The 14,824-nt window shown below is 50.2% G+C and overlaps 1 protein-coding gene across 5 annotated transcripts in view; it reads right to left on the reverse strand.

Annotated features, from left to right (window-relative positions):
• CELF6 (CUGBP Elav-like family member 6) overlaps nucleotides 1-14,677 on the reverse strand; it is a 29,921-nt gene extending 15,244 nt beyond the window's left edge. For 4 of the 5 annotated variants that reach the window (XR_014058564.1, XR_014058566.1, XM_081506344.1 and 1 more), the window contains exons 1-3: nucleotides 14,104-14,677; nucleotides 10,267-10,349; nucleotides 202-250 (exon numbers count right to left, since the gene is read on the reverse strand). Coding sequence is in view for 3 of the 5 variants with exons in the window: in XM_081506344.1 (XP_081362470.1) it covers nucleotides 202-250; nucleotides 10,267-10,349; nucleotides 14,104-14,365 (394 nt within the window). In the remaining 2 variants the exon portion in view is untranslated. Of the gene's footprint in view, nucleotides 1-201; nucleotides 251-7,651; nucleotides 7,786-10,266; nucleotides 10,350-14,103 lie in introns of all 5 variants that reach the window. The other variant, XM_081506345.1, reaches the window with a different exon arrangement.
• Between the last annotated feature and the right edge of the window lie 147 nt (nucleotides 14,678-14,824).

Genomic DNA, 14,824 nt, shown 5'->3' on the forward strand with positions numbered 1-14,824 from the left:
CATCCCTCCTCAGTCTGATCTGGGATGGCTGAGTTGTTTCTGGGGCTAAGCAATCTGGTCCCTCCCTACTTGTTCCCCTTATCCAAGGTGGGCGGTGGGGGGGGGCTCTAGTAATAAAACATGGGTAAGCCTGACTTCAGGAGTGGGCCCACCATCCCCGACAAGGATGATACCCTGAGATTTGTCAGGCAGGCAAGTTACCTCCTCGGCCCTCACTGGCAGCCGGCTTCACCTGGATAGGACGATTCATCTGAAAGACATCGGACCAACACACCCCATCAGCATGACCGCCTGGCCCTGGGGCCCTGGCTTCTCCACCCCTGGACTTCTCAGGATCTAAGCCCTCACCCCACCGCTCTATACCCCACCACTCTCACACAGGAATCTTAGATTTTCTCCAAGTTTCCTCCCTTAAACGTAAGACTTTAGAAGGTACTGAAGCCTGAGGATTAGGCCATAGGAAGCTCAGAGCAAGTAGAGGAGGGAATATGGAGGCTAAAGAGATTCTCCTGCCTTGGGCTCTGTGCACGGACCACGTGAGGCCTGTCCCTCTGGCTCCTGGACATCCTCTGGGTGAGAGGCATTGGGTAGCAGGGTAGAACTGATACTGCAGATTTGTGTTTTGTGTCTAAGACTGAGAATATAATTTCTATGTGTCATTTAAACAATCTGGGAATCAAGATTTAGTGTTGTCTACCCCCAACTCTGCCGTTTAGTGGTTGTATGACTTAGAGTAAGCCATCCTCTCTCGGATTCAACTTGTCAAAAGAGAAAAACCTCCCCCAAGCTTCTATGTCACTATAGTCTACACTCACCCTCCCAGTCCTCTCCCTGGGCACCCCTACCCCTAAGGATGCTGGAGTTCTCCAGGGTACCATCCTCAGCCCCACTCACCCCACTCTTCCCTTTCATCCTGAAGAGTCTCATCCACACCCACAGCCTCTGCTCCTGTCCCCACAGGGATGACTCAGAGCTCTGCGTCTCCAGCCTGGACCTCCCACCTGAGCTTGAGCCCCTTGTGGCCAGCTGCTTGCTGGACACCCCGACTAGAAAGTCCACTGGTACCTTCCACTGAACACACCCAAACCAGAGCTCATCTTTTTGCCCAGACCTTCCAGTCATCCAAGCTGTAAACCTGGAAAGCACCTTGACTCCTTCCTCCCTCCCCTCCCCCACCAACCGATTTCACCTTCTAATTCAGGGGTTTCCTGATCAGGGGTAAATATGAATCACCTGGGAACTATATCAGACTCTCAAGTTGGGGGAACTGTATCATTGGTAAACGTTCCCAGGTGATTTCGATATACACCCCACCCATTCCCATCCCCCAACCACCCTGAGAGAATTCATGATTGAATCCCCATCTCACCTTCCTCTCATGGGTGTTGTGGGGATCACATGAGATAATGGGGACGCAAAAGGTCTTTGTAAACTGCCAGGAGCTGGGTGCGTAGGATGTGAGGAATTATTGTTGGGGGGCAGACAGCTGAGTGCTGGGAGGAATGAACCGCAGCCTTCCTGTTCGTGGAGGAAGGGGTACTGATGCCCATCTGGCCTGAGAAGGTGATGATCTGACCCCCTCCCCTCAGGAAATGCAATGCTTCTGCACCAATCAGGGGCCACTCCATCCTCTACCAGTGTGCTTGTTGCCGAGACAACGGGCAGCTTCCTGTTACCATAGCCACAAGTGCTACCCAGTAACCATGGTAACACCCTGGCAGTCACAGTTGAGCAATTTCCCTTAGATCAGATTTGGAGGAGGGGGAGTGGGGAGGGCTTTAAAAAAAAAAAAAGGAAAGGAAAACAGGCCAAGCCTGAACCAGCACAATCCCCCTCCCTCCCAGGACTCAGGTTCTTATGCGCTCTGACACACCCACCGGCTGGTGGCGGAGCACCTGCAGTGGACCAGGTTGTGGGAGGGGGCCGAGACACCGACAGGACTCAGGCTGCAGTCTAGAGGGGATGACAGATCAATCCAAGCAGATTAGGGCGAGCTGGACAGGTCTGGAATGGCCTGGACCAGGGACCGGGAGGACAGAACCCCTCCCTGGTCATGGCCACCTGTGACTGTGGAGGAGAGACCAAGAGACAGAGCCATGGAGAGCAGAGACACAGGGAGAGATGAAGAGACACAGGAAGACAGAAATGATAAGAGAGTAAGACGGACCTACAAAGGGGCAAGGAAAGAAATACTGATGGAGATGAGAAGGAATTGAGGGGATAGGGGTCAGGAAGGGAGCATGGGAAAGGGAGGGTGGAGTGTGGCAGAAGGGGAGAAGCCTGGGGTGGGGGGCAGTGAGGGTGAGCAAGACCATCATTATTTTATTAGTTCTTAAATAGATTCTAAGAATTTCTCTCTGGAGCCTAGAGTGATGAGCACATGTGACAGCAGTTTCCATGGCAGCTGCCTCCCTGGCTGGGTTTCTGGGGAGATGGAGCTCATTGGGGCTCTGAAGGAAGTCCCTTCCCTCCTCCCCCACTGCACCACTCTTTATTAGGTGGGACATAAACATCCTATGTAGACCTTGCAGAGTCTAGGTCTCAGAGGTTGGGCACCTAGACTTTCCACCACTCAGCCATGTTGTCAGTATTCCCAGAACTCTGAAGAGCCCTGAGATAGGCCCTTCAGGGGAGACAGCAATGACCCTGGGACCCTGTCCTTAAAGGGTAAAATGATGCCACCATTTCCTAAGAGCCCACTATGTGCCAGGCCCTTCCTGGGGCACTTTATATACACTGTCTCTAAATTCCTTCCAAACACTCTACAAGAGAATGCCATTGTTCCCATAGTACAGATGAGAAAGTTGAGGCTGGGGGAGGCTAAATCACTTGTCTGAGATCACATGGTGGTTGAGCTGGGATTTGCCCCCAGGTCTGTTTGGCATTGAAGTCCATGATTTTCCCTTGAATTGCTCAACTCTGTTCTGAAGACATGAACACAAATGAGGCACAGAGGGACCAGGACCAGGGGAGGAGTGCAAGGTGAAGTGCTGTGGGAGAGGCTGACTCCAACTGGAGGGGATGGCTCAAGGACTGCTTTGTGGAGCAGGTAGGGTTTGAGCTGGGTCTTGCAGCACTGGGGTCACTGGGCCATGTGGAGATCATGGAAGGGGCAGGGCTGGAGGCTGAACACTCCAGATGGCTGGGGTATGGAGAGGGAGATGCAAGTCTGAAGGAGCAAGGGTTTTCAGGTGGGTGCCTGACATTGAGGAGGGGGCTAGTGAGTGAAAGTCACTCAGTCATGTCCAATTCTTTGTGACCCCATGGACTATACAGTCCATGGAATTCTCCAGGCCAGAATACTGGAGTGGGTAGCCTTTCCCTTCTTCAGGGGATCTTCCCAATCCAGGGATTGAACCCAGGTCTCCCTCATTGCAGGTAGATTCTTTACCAGCTGAGCCACTAGGGGGCTAGGGTAGTACAAATTTCTCCCAGTCAGAAGTGGATTTAGATCCTGGCTTCATCAGTACATTTACTTAAAGGTCTCTGAGCCTCAGTAGCCACATTAGTAAAAGGCGACTCATGATACTACTTTGAAGGGTTGTGGTGAAAGTGACAAAAGCTAGATCTTAGTAGATGCACCGATGTAATATGTTTTTTGTTTGTTTGTTTTTTGTGTTTTAAATGGAAGGATATGAAATTGAAAAGTCGGAAGAAGCCAGATTGGGGCAGGTTTTGAAAACCATGATGAGGAAGTTTGTTATATTTCAAAGGCAGCAGAGATCCAGGGAAGTAGGGGAAGAATCTGTCTTTTAAAGGATCCCATGAGCTGTCATTATGCAGAGAAAGGATTGGCAAGGGAAAGATTAGAGGCAGAAAGATCAGTGATACAGGTAAGGGGTGAGGGTGACCTGGATCAGGGCAGAAGGAAATGGACAGATTCAAGAGATGTTGAGGAAGAATGAACTGGACTAAAGTTGTATTGGACATGGGGAATGAGGGAGGGGAGGAAATTCTGACTGACTCAGGTGCTGGCTTAGGTGTTGGGGAAGTTAGTAGTTTGGCGGGTAGGAGGTGCAGGGGAGGGGCCCAAGATAGTGATGACTGAGTTGGGAAAAGAAATGCTCCCCTAGGCTTGACCTTCAGCCTCCACTGGGAAGTGGTTGGAGAGGGCATCCGGGATTTGGGTATGTTATCTGTGACTGAAGGAGAAAGAGAGTTGCCCACGTGAGTTACCTGGGCAACCCTACCCTGCTTCATTGCTTCCATAGCCAGGGGAGGGATGTGGGAGTGGGGTGAAGTACCCACAATTCCCCTTTGAAGAAAAGATGGCATTGCCTCCTTGGTCAAGCACTTGTCATGGGACCTCAGGGGAGCTCTGGCCCTTGGCTGAACACTTGTTCCCCTGAGTTTCCCAAGTCCAGGCCTATGTCTGCTTCAGGACCTAGCCCTGGAGGGGAAGTCAAGGGAGAGTATGTCAGAAAAAGGAGAGAACAACCTACTCCAGGCCATGGAATGAAGAAGGTCAGCAGCAGCACAGACACATACTGGGTCCTGATCCTTCTGCCCCTGTGAGCAGCAAGGAAGGCCGGACCTTATTCCTTCTCCCTGCTTGACTTGCCTACAGTTCCTGCCTTGGGCTCCGCATTGCCTTCTTCAGACTCTTCTGTCCTGATGCTAACTATTCCCTCCACTCGGCACTCATGATACCCTCAGCCCCTTCCCCTCACTGTGGCTGCTGCTGCTGCTAAGTCACTCCAGTCGTGTCTGACTCTGTGCAACCCCATAGATGGCAGCCCACCAAGCCCCGCCGTCCCTGGGATTCTCCAGGCAAGAACACTGGAGTGGGTTGCCATTTCCTTCTCCAATGCATGAAAGTGAAAAGTGAAAGTGAAGTCACTCAGTTGTGTCCGACTCTTTGAGACCCCATGGACTGCAGCCTACCAGGCTCCTCCATCCATGGGATTTTCCAGGCAAGAGTACTGGAGTGGGGTGCCATCACCTTCTCCACCCCTCACTGTGGGAAGAATGTTTATTGGAACCTCCCCAAAGAAGGGGCTCCTGGTGGGTCTAAAATAGGTGTCATGGGTGCAAGAGAGAGTTGAGCAGATAAAAAGGAAACCACCACTGTAGCACTTTGTTTCACCTCACCCACTTCCTTTAATTCAGTCCACTCCCGAGTCCCATTCATTCTAGGGTCTGTATGGTTTTTCTGAATAGATCACAAGTCCATCCTCTCCTCTCCATCCCTACCTCAACCCCAGCTCCAGGCCAATATCATATTCACCTACACTCAAGCAACAGTGCCCAGAGTGTCACCTGCCTCCAGCAGTGCTTCCTCTCCACACCAGCCTCACACCATAGCCAGTGTGATCTTTTAATACCAGTCCCTCACTCTTCCCTGTTCCAAATGCACCCACAGTTTCCCATTGTAAGCCTCCAATAAAGCCCGAGATCCTAAGACTGGGAGCCCAAACCTGTTAGTCCTGCCTCCCCTGTTTTCCTGTACATGTGATCCTCTCCATTCAGTTGGAGCCTTAGCCATCTCTGCTGGACACCTTCCCTGCCAGTTCTCACACTGTCCCCAGGATTCCAGAAGTGGCCTTTGTCTTTTAGGTTTCTAAGCCCTCAAACGTGATGATCATGATTCAGCCCAGATAGCATCTCCTCCCTCTCCACTCCTGATGCCTCTTTTATGTGCCCAGAGGTAAACCCCACTGAGGTGCAGTGGGTTATTTCTGGGCTGGAAGCTCCTTGAAGGCAAAGGCGCCAGCTCACACAATAAGCAGGTGCTAGCACATACAGTGCATCTGTGTGAGATACAGACAGGCAAATTAGATACTGTGGACAAATTAGGAAGAATGTGCCCCTTCCTCTGGGCTGACACAGTCCTATGATCATGAGCATGGCTGAATCAACAGAGCATGGCTAGACTGCAGCCCCCATTTGCCTTTTTCACTCAAGCTCTTTCGTGCAGGACACAACCTGCAAAAGCAAGTGTACTCAGTGTTTGAAGGGGTGGATGCCCAGGGAAAAGGAGATCATGAGCATGAAGAGAGACAAGTGAGGGAGGGGGCACCTTCTGAATCCCGGAAGGCAGGACCGAGGTCTGGCCTCACTTTCTCCAGGTGGATTCCGGAGCCTGAAGTGAGGCTGAAAGAAGCCGCTCCAGCTTCCTGGGGAAGATGCTGCAGAAGCTAGGACAACCACTGAGGTCTGAAGGGAGTCCTGATTTGGGAGCCAAGCTTTGATAGGTGATAGAAATTAGCAGGGAGCTGGTAGAGAGGGGACCGGGGAGGTACCAGCTGGGCAGACACCATGAAATTTCTCCTAGGAGTTCAGGCTGTCTCTTTGAGTTTGACCCATCTTTTCCTAACCCCACAGTGACAACTGTGACTGTCTCCAGTAGGAGTCCAGATTGAAGTCTTGTCTCTGCTTCTCCAGTAGGTGGCAGGTGTGCCCAGGACCCTGCGCCTACAGGGATCTGGGCACCTTCCCCCTCCATGCTGGTGGGCCCAAGGCCAGGTGACTAAAGATACTGCTGCCCCTGGCAGGCCCAGAATATAGATGGATGGCTCGGCCAATGCTGGGGCTGGCCAACAAGGCCATCGATTTTCATTTAGGAGAATAATTAAATATTAATTTTCACTTTGTTAAGCTGAGGAGGGTGAATCAAGCCAATCCTGGCAGTATCAGAGGAAGTCAGGCCATGTTGGAAGCCTGAGGATGAAAGGGTCAGAGGGGACAGGTGTACCCAGTCATCATCTGCTCTAGAACCTTTGACCCCTCTCTGCCACCAGCCTGGCTCAGGTAACAGTGCAGTGGTTAAGTGAGTGAGTTCTGGAGCCTGACTACCTAGGCTCAAAGCCCTGATCTTCCTTCCTATCAGTAACTAACTGACCTTGGGCACTTGTTCTCCATGACTCAATTTCCTCATCTATAAAATGTGAATGCCATAACAATACCTTTTTCGTAGAGGATTAAATGACTTTGAACGTGTCAAGTGCTAGGAACACTATCGCTATCAATACATGTTAGTTATTATTTCTCTTTTCCTTCCCAGAAATTACCCCAGTAGTATAGTGCTTCACTGTCCTTATCTCAGGTGCCCTCAGCCTGATAGAGTCCACCAGGTATCCCTTCAATTGTGGAGCCCTGTGGCTGGTTGAGGAGGAGATTTTTTTCTTTATTATTTATTTATTTGGCTGCACCAGGTCTTAGCTGCAGCATGCAGGATCTTTAGTTGCAGCATATGGATTCTTAGTTGTCCCATTCAGAATCTAGTTCCCTGCATGCATGTAAATGCTAAGTTGCTTCAGTAGTGTCTGACTCTTTGTGATCCTATGGACCATAGCCCACCAGACTCCTCTGTCCATTTGATTCTCCAGGCAAGAATGCTGGAGTGGGATGCCAGGCCTTCCTCCAAGGGATCTTCCCAACCCAGGGATAGAACCAGAGTGTCTGACAGCTCCTGCATTGGCAGGTGAGTTCTTTACCACTAGTGCCACCTGGGAGGCCCTGTAGTTCCCTGACCAGGGATCAAACCCAGATGCCCTGCGGTTTTGTTTTGTTTTTGTTCTACAATAGGTCCTTGTTGATTATCTGTTTTGAATATAGTAGTGTGTCCCCAACTATCCCTTTCCCCAGGCAACCGTTAGATTCCACATATAAGGGATGTCATATGATATTTCTCTTTCTCTGTCTGACTTACTTCACTCAGTGTGACACTCTCTAGGTCCATCCATGTTGCTGCAAATGGCATTATTTCATTCTTTTTAATGGCTGAGTAATATTCCATTGTATATATGTATCATATCTTCCTTATACGTTCCTCTGCTGGATCCCCTGCATTGGGAGCACAGAGTCTCCAGAGTTAGCCACTGGACCACCAGGGAAGTCCCTAGGAGGGATTTGTTCTCCCAGATTTCATCTTAGTTTTTTCAGTGCCTTCCGTTAGCTTTCAGGATAAAGTCCAAACCCTTCACCCTGGGATTCAAAATTTCCCCTTCAACCGTTGCCCTCTGTGGATCTTCTCTCTGGTCTGGCCTGTGCTCATGTGGGGACCCTCCTCTACACTCCCAGCCCCATTTCACACCCATCTGTTCCTCTTGTCTCTGCACCTTTACCACGATGTTTCCCATATGGAATCTTATCACTTGTCTCACTGACTCTTAATTCTAGTGACAGAAGTCATTTACTCCCAAGGGTAGATGCATAATGACTTCTACTATCACTCTTAGTAATGCTGCTGTTACTACTACTACCATCAGCTAACCTGTACTGAATACTTACTGTCTGCCAAGACTTGTGTGAAGCGCTTTGTATGACTTAGTTTATTTATTATAACAGCCCTACAAGCTCAGTTTCACAGAGGAGGAAAGCCTAGGCTTAGAGCGGTAAAGACTTGCCCAGGGTCATAAAGTTTGTGAGTGGTAAGTCCTGGATTGACACCCAGGTCTGTCTAGCTCCAGAGCCTGCCTACAGAGGATTAGTGAGGGTGATAAGTTGGTGTTGCAGTGGCGGTATTAGACTTAGTTGCTAAGTCTTGTCTGACTCTTTGTGACCCCATGGACTGTACCCCGCCAGGCTCCTCTGTCCATGGGATTCTCCAGGCAAGAATACTGGAGTGGGTTTGCCATTTCCTTCTCCAGGGGATATTCTCTACCCAGGGACTGAACCCGGGTCTCCTGCATTGCAGGCGGATTCTTTACCACTGAGTCATCCAGGAAGCCCACATTGGTGTTACTTAACACTGAGCCTTCAAGAGCCAGGCTCAAGTTCCTTCAATTACAAGGATTGGTTCTGGGATCTGACACCCCATTAACAGCTTGATCAGCTCTAAGTAAAGCTTGTCTTTTTTAAAAAATGTAATTTAATTTTAATTTTTATATTTTGATTGTACTATGTGGCTTAGAGGATTTTAGTTCCTCAACCAGGGCTTGAACCTGGGACCTCAAGCAGTAAGTGTGGAGTCCTAACCATTAGACTATCAGAGAATTCCCTAGATTGTTTTATTGCTGGAGAGCTCTGATGATGAGAAATAAATTCTTTATACTGAGCTGAAATTAATGTGCCTGTTCTTTATACCCCACTGATCCTGGTCCTGCCTGGTGGGGACACCCATAGAAAACCAAATCCTTCTTCAGGATCTGAAAGCGGGTACCCACCCCAGCAGTAATATGTATTGAGATCTTACTTTATGCCAGGCACTTGCTAAGCCTCAGTTAATCCCCCCAATAGTCCAGTGAGCTAAGCGTTAGTATTACCCACTCCCTATAGGTAAGAAACTGAAGCTCGAAGGTCTAAGTAATGTATCTGAAGACACAGAAATGCTAAATGGCAGAGCTGGGATTCAACTCCAGTCTGTGAGACTCAAAAACTAGTATTCTTAATTATTATGTTACGATGTCTCCCTATTGTAGCACCCACTAAACCCTGTCCAGCTAAATATCCCTGATTCTTCAAATTATCATTCTATAATATATTTTATGTCCCTATACCATCCAAGTCTCTTTCTGGTAGGCTCATGACCCTCTTAATCCTGAGGCCTGGAATTGGATATATTCCCAGGTTTGGCCTGCCCAGGACAGTGGAATAGCATTCTTGCTGTAGACATGTCACTCCTTGGACAAGAGAAAATGAAGCTGTGTAGTATGACTTGCTCTTGGTGAACCCTAGTTCACCAAGTGTTAGGAACACTAGTTTCTTAACAATCACCACTTTCTTCTTTCAGCAGTAGGTCCTACTTTGTTTTCTGTCCAGTGATTAGCCATTAGCCAAGGCCATATCAAGTGCCACTGATGTACAGTGGCCTAGCTGCCTGTAGAATGAGGTCTCTCTTAACTTTGAGCTAAGTGTTTGGGGGTGTGGAAGGAAAGCAATCTTGGTGAGTCAAGACACCCAAAAAAATGTTACAGGAAGAGGATCATCAAGGACCCCAGAACTGGAAGAAATGGGATACCAGCCCAGCAGAGCCTTCCCCTATATATCTGCAAATATGCTCACACCAGTGACAAATGACACCTAAAGTCATGATTTTAGCCAACATGGACAAATTCTAGCATAGCTCACAAGAGTAATGCCTTTCCTAAAAGATGGGAATAGTACACTTGGCCCAAGAGTCTCAAGCCCATTTCTTTGGACCAGAAGACTGAATACAACATATAACCTGTAGCTGTTAAGGATACAAGTAAGTCCTCTCCTAGAGAGATGACTCTTCTTCTAGTTCCTGATCCCAACCCAGTCACCACATGCTGCTTTGGCAAGCACATAGGGCATGTTCCCAGCCAGAGGTGATTCCCACCCCCCCAACCCTGGTGGACTTACCCCTGGCAGGGTCTTCTGCTCGTGCAGTGCACTCTGGGCCTTGAGAGCAGAGTCCCGGGCGCAGTAGGTGAGGAAGGCACAGCCTGGGGAGGAAGAGGCTGGCTCAGGGGGTTTCCTGAAACCCCCAGATACTCTTCCTGGAAAGACCCCATTACATCGACAAACTCAAGGCCATTCTCCTTTCAACAAGGGTACTGCTTCCAAGAAGCCTTCTCTGCCTCCCACCTTCTCTGAAGGGAGGGGCTTCATGTGACCATGTCGCAGACTCTGGCTCCCTCATTCGCTCCTGGCCTTTCGCCTAGGGAACATGTGCACCCACACCCAGTCACATATTCATGCAATCCTACATCTCCCCTCCCCATGCCAGCCATAAATCCTGTTGGGGTTAAACCTCCCTAAGCGGCTTTGCCTTCAGCTTTAACCCCAACCTCCCCCTTCCATTTTGGATTCATACTCCCAAAGTCTCTAAGAATCAGCCTCAATTCCTTCCCAACTCAGTTTCAGATGGGAGGAGACAGAAGAGGAGGAAGAAGGTTGGGAGCCAAGCCCAGGACCCCACAACTCCTTCCTGACCTCCTCCTGGTTTGAGTCTAAGGAATGGATTGATCTGAGGCTTGGGAGATGGAACTGGTTTAAGGACATCCTATAGATAGGAGCTTCTAGGGACTTCCAATCCTATCCAAAGTACTTGATCCATCAACCCTCTTAAAGAGGGCCTCTTAAAGAGTTTTTATGCCCCAAATCTGCCTTCTCTAAAAGAATGAGTAGTTAAAGGGGAGAGAAGGAGTCTGAGTTGAACCAAAGGTTCAGTCCTACCCACTCTTTGTCCAGCCTCAGAACCTGTAGCCTGCTAGGAAGCATAGGGGCAAGACTTCTTCTGTTCCAAAAGTCACTGAGCACTCACTTACTCAGAAAAGATTGATTGAATACTTACTTCTTATAGTGGTATATTATGATGGCTTGAAGGTAAAGTGGTAACAAGACAGACACATTTCCTGCCCTTATGGGAATCATGTGAAGGATCATGAGAGAGACGTATCTAAGTCCACACAATTGAGGAATGAATGTCTCAAAGAACACACTGAGCTCTCAGTGACAAAGAAGGGTTAACGAGGTGATGGAAAGGGTAGTGATTATTTCAAGCAGAGAGAATAGTATATATGAGGACTGAGTGAAGAATTCAGTATGTTGGGGAAACAGATGGAAAGCCAATATGGTTGAAGGTTAGTAACTGGGGGCAGATTGGCCAGAGAGGTATGCAGGGATCAGCTCATCTGTAACTTCAGTTTGGATTTTGAACTTTGTCCTAAGAACAGTAGAGAGCAACTAAAGGGTTTGAAGCAGGGTTGTGACATTAGGTCTGTGTTTTCAAGAAGAGCCTTCTGAGTGAAGGAAGGAGAAAGACTAAAGGAAGAGAAAGTGGATGTGGGAAGCCATTAGGAGCTTGGTGCAGTTTTCCACTTAGACCTCAGCAGACTGCAAAGGCAAATGGGAACATTTTATCCATTGTCTTCTATGTGGCTATCCTCTTAGGGTGGGCAGATATCTGCTATTCTCTGGGTTAAAGAGACCTTAGAGAACTCCTGGAACAAACACTTATCATATCATAGGAAAATTGATGCCCAGAAAGTATACCAGTGGTAGGACAGGGTTTGGAATCTCCAACTCCTAGGCTGAGCTTGTTTTCAAAGCACTGTGGCTGCCCCCTTCAGTATTCAGCCATCTAAAAGAAAATGAGTCAGTCTGGCTTTTGGATGTCACTGTTGCTGGAGAGAAGGTGGAGAATATGTTGATTTGGAGACCCTCTCCATTGACCTTGCAAAGTAACCTTGCCTTCAAGAGTTGTGGGTTGATTTGGCGAAAAATCACCAAAACCTGATTCTGCTTACGTCCCTGCTCCATCTTCCACCACCAAACCGTATTAGCTGACGTCAGAACTGAGCAGGGCTGGGGCTCTGTCTGAAAGGCTCAAGGGCCTACTTGCTGCCCAAAGGATCCCTGTGTGGACAGGGAGTGGAAGAATGGAGGGATAAAAAGACAGAGAATCATGACTTGAGGGACAGAGGAATGGGGAAAAAAAAAAAGAACAATTAGAACTAAGTGGAGAGAGAGAGAAAGGATTAGGGAACAGTTCAGAGACTCTGATGGTGTTTGAGTGAGAAGAGTGAGAATTAAAGATAATCTATACACTTCCTTTACTACACAGATTGCTCAGAAAGACCAGCTTGTACTTACATACTGAAATAAATGTCTAAAAAATAAGACCATAAGTTGCTATGGATGTTCAGGCAGTTGGGCAACTGGACTGCATTAGAAGGAATCTGGGTGGTATGGTCTTGTGGTTTCACGCCCCTTTAAAAATAACCCCACTCCAGAGGGTGGAAGACACACAGCTACATAGCTGGTCCTGGATCCTCTATGGGCATTTTCCTGAAACCCCTACATTAGTGTGCCTAGGAACTCCCCAAAGCCTCTGAGTTGAAAAGGTGGTAGCCTGATTCCAGCTCTCAGCCCTTAGGAAAATACATTTAGCTGTTACCCAGGGCCCACCACTTCCCTCCTGGAAAGATCATGGAGGATAGTTGGAGACCCTCCCCTACTCCACAAATCCTGAAACTACAGCATGGTGAAGGTGGGGAGAGAAAAAGGTGATTCTTCTCAAATAATTTCCTTCCCCTGCCCATGTATGACATGTGACTCTGGCCATCTTACTCCAGCCCAGCCTGGACAGACTTTTCTGCATGTAAACAAGCCTCCTCCCTCTCCCTACAGGAAGAAAGAGGTGTGGCAGGACAGGACCATGGTGCCTGTCTCTCAAACAGGGGCTGGGAGAAGACCCCTTTCTGCCTCTTCAACTTGATCCGCCCGGAGGCTCTGGTCCACAGGTTCTGGTCTAGGACCAGCTTGTGAGGGAGGGAAAGCCATAAAGAAGATTGGGAGGCCATAAAGAGGATTGGGAAGGGACAAATATGTGGCACGTGAGTGAGGAGATTAGAGGGTAAAAGAAGTGTGGGTTCAGCAGAGAGGACACCTGAGATACGGGGGATAAGGGAGCACAGATGGCTGGAGTTCCTGCTGAGGTCAGAGTCCTGGACTCGGATGAGAAGAAGATAGTGTTGGGGTTCTGGATGGGAATGGAGAGACTGGGGCTATTCCTAAGCAAGAAGGTGGAAAATTAGTGCTGAGAGCCTCCTGGGAAGGGAATTGGATTTTGTGATTTAGACGGGCCTGCATTCTGAAGAAGAGAGTTTGGGTCTGTGGGATTTTAGGTTGGCAATCTGAATCAAAAGAAGGCTCCAGACGTTGCCAGGTCTTTGAGGCCAGAATGAGGGGTGCAAGTCCAAAATGTGTGTGAACGTGGTTAGCCCTGAATTGGCTGGCACCAGATTGAGGGGGGGGTGGTGATTCAGGAATGACTGGGTCCAAGGTTTGGGAGACTGAGGGTGTCAGAGACTTAGAAGGTGGAATAAGTTCCCAAATTCCTGGATTTGGGCTGTCTGATGGGAAAGATGGAGGGAAGTCCAGCTGAAAGGCGGAGACTGTTAGGGTGTGAGAGCCGAGGGGTAGGGAGTTGGAGGTTAGAATAGAAAACACGTCAGGGGGCCAGAGTGATGATCAGAAGGAGGGTGTCAGAAAATTCTAGGTTGAGGGTTCTGTGATCTGGGAGAAAGGCTGGGCTTAAGTGGGCTGGTACTGGACTGGTGTTGGACTGGCTCTAGGCAGGGCTTGGGTTGGGGCTGCAGTTGAGGCTGGGATTTGGGCTGGGCCTCACTCTAATCGGATTGGGGCTGGGCTGGGCAGGGCTGGGCTGGGCTGGGCTGGGCTGACCCCGCGCACCTTTGTGGAGGCCGGTGAGCCGGTCCTTCAGCACCGTCAGCTCGTAGATGCGGCCGAACTCCTCGAACAGCGGCTTGAGGTCCTGCTCGTCCAAGCCCCGCGGGATCTGCCCCACGAAAAGCTTGATGGCGTCGTGGTCCTTCATGGGCACGGCAGGACCCGGGTTTAGCCCGCTCATGCCGATGCCGCTGTCCGCGGTGCTGAAACCCAGGCGCGGGCCGGGGCCGGCGGGCGGCGCAGACCCTCCGGGCGCCGCGGCCATATCCCCGCCCGGTCCGCCCTCCCGCCGGTCCCGCCTGTCCCGCCGTCCCCTCCCTGGACCAGTGGAGAGGGCCGGGGGGGAGGGGGCGGGACCCAGGCGGCGAGGGCAGGGGGGGAGGCTGCACAGGGGGCGGGGTCCGGGTGGAGGGGCGTAGAAAGGGTGGGGCGGGCTGAAAGGGGGCGGGGCAAGGGGCGGGGCAGGCCCGGGCCGAGGCGGCGGGACGCTGGGGTCTGGCTTGAGGTCCCCGCGCGGCGCTCTCTGGGCTCCCGCCCGGGCTCTCCCGGAGCTGAGCCCCGAGCCCCAGCCCCTGTGTTTGATGACGTAAGGGCAGCTGGCCGCCGGGTCTACGCAAATGATTTGCATAATGAGGAAGCAACGGCCAATCAGAGAAGGAGTTGACCGGGTTCGGCCGGGGGCGGGAGGGGCGGCTGGGCTCTAGCGCTCCTTCCTGCTCGCCAT

This window comes from Giraffa tippelskirchi, chromosome 7, assembly GCF_054371585.1.
Source record: "Giraffa tippelskirchi isolate mGirTip1 chromosome 7, T2T-mGirTip1v1.2.pri, whole genome shotgun sequence".
In the NCBI taxonomy this organism is placed as follows: Eukaryota; Metazoa; Chordata; class Mammalia; order Artiodactyla; family Giraffidae; genus Giraffa; species Giraffa tippelskirchi.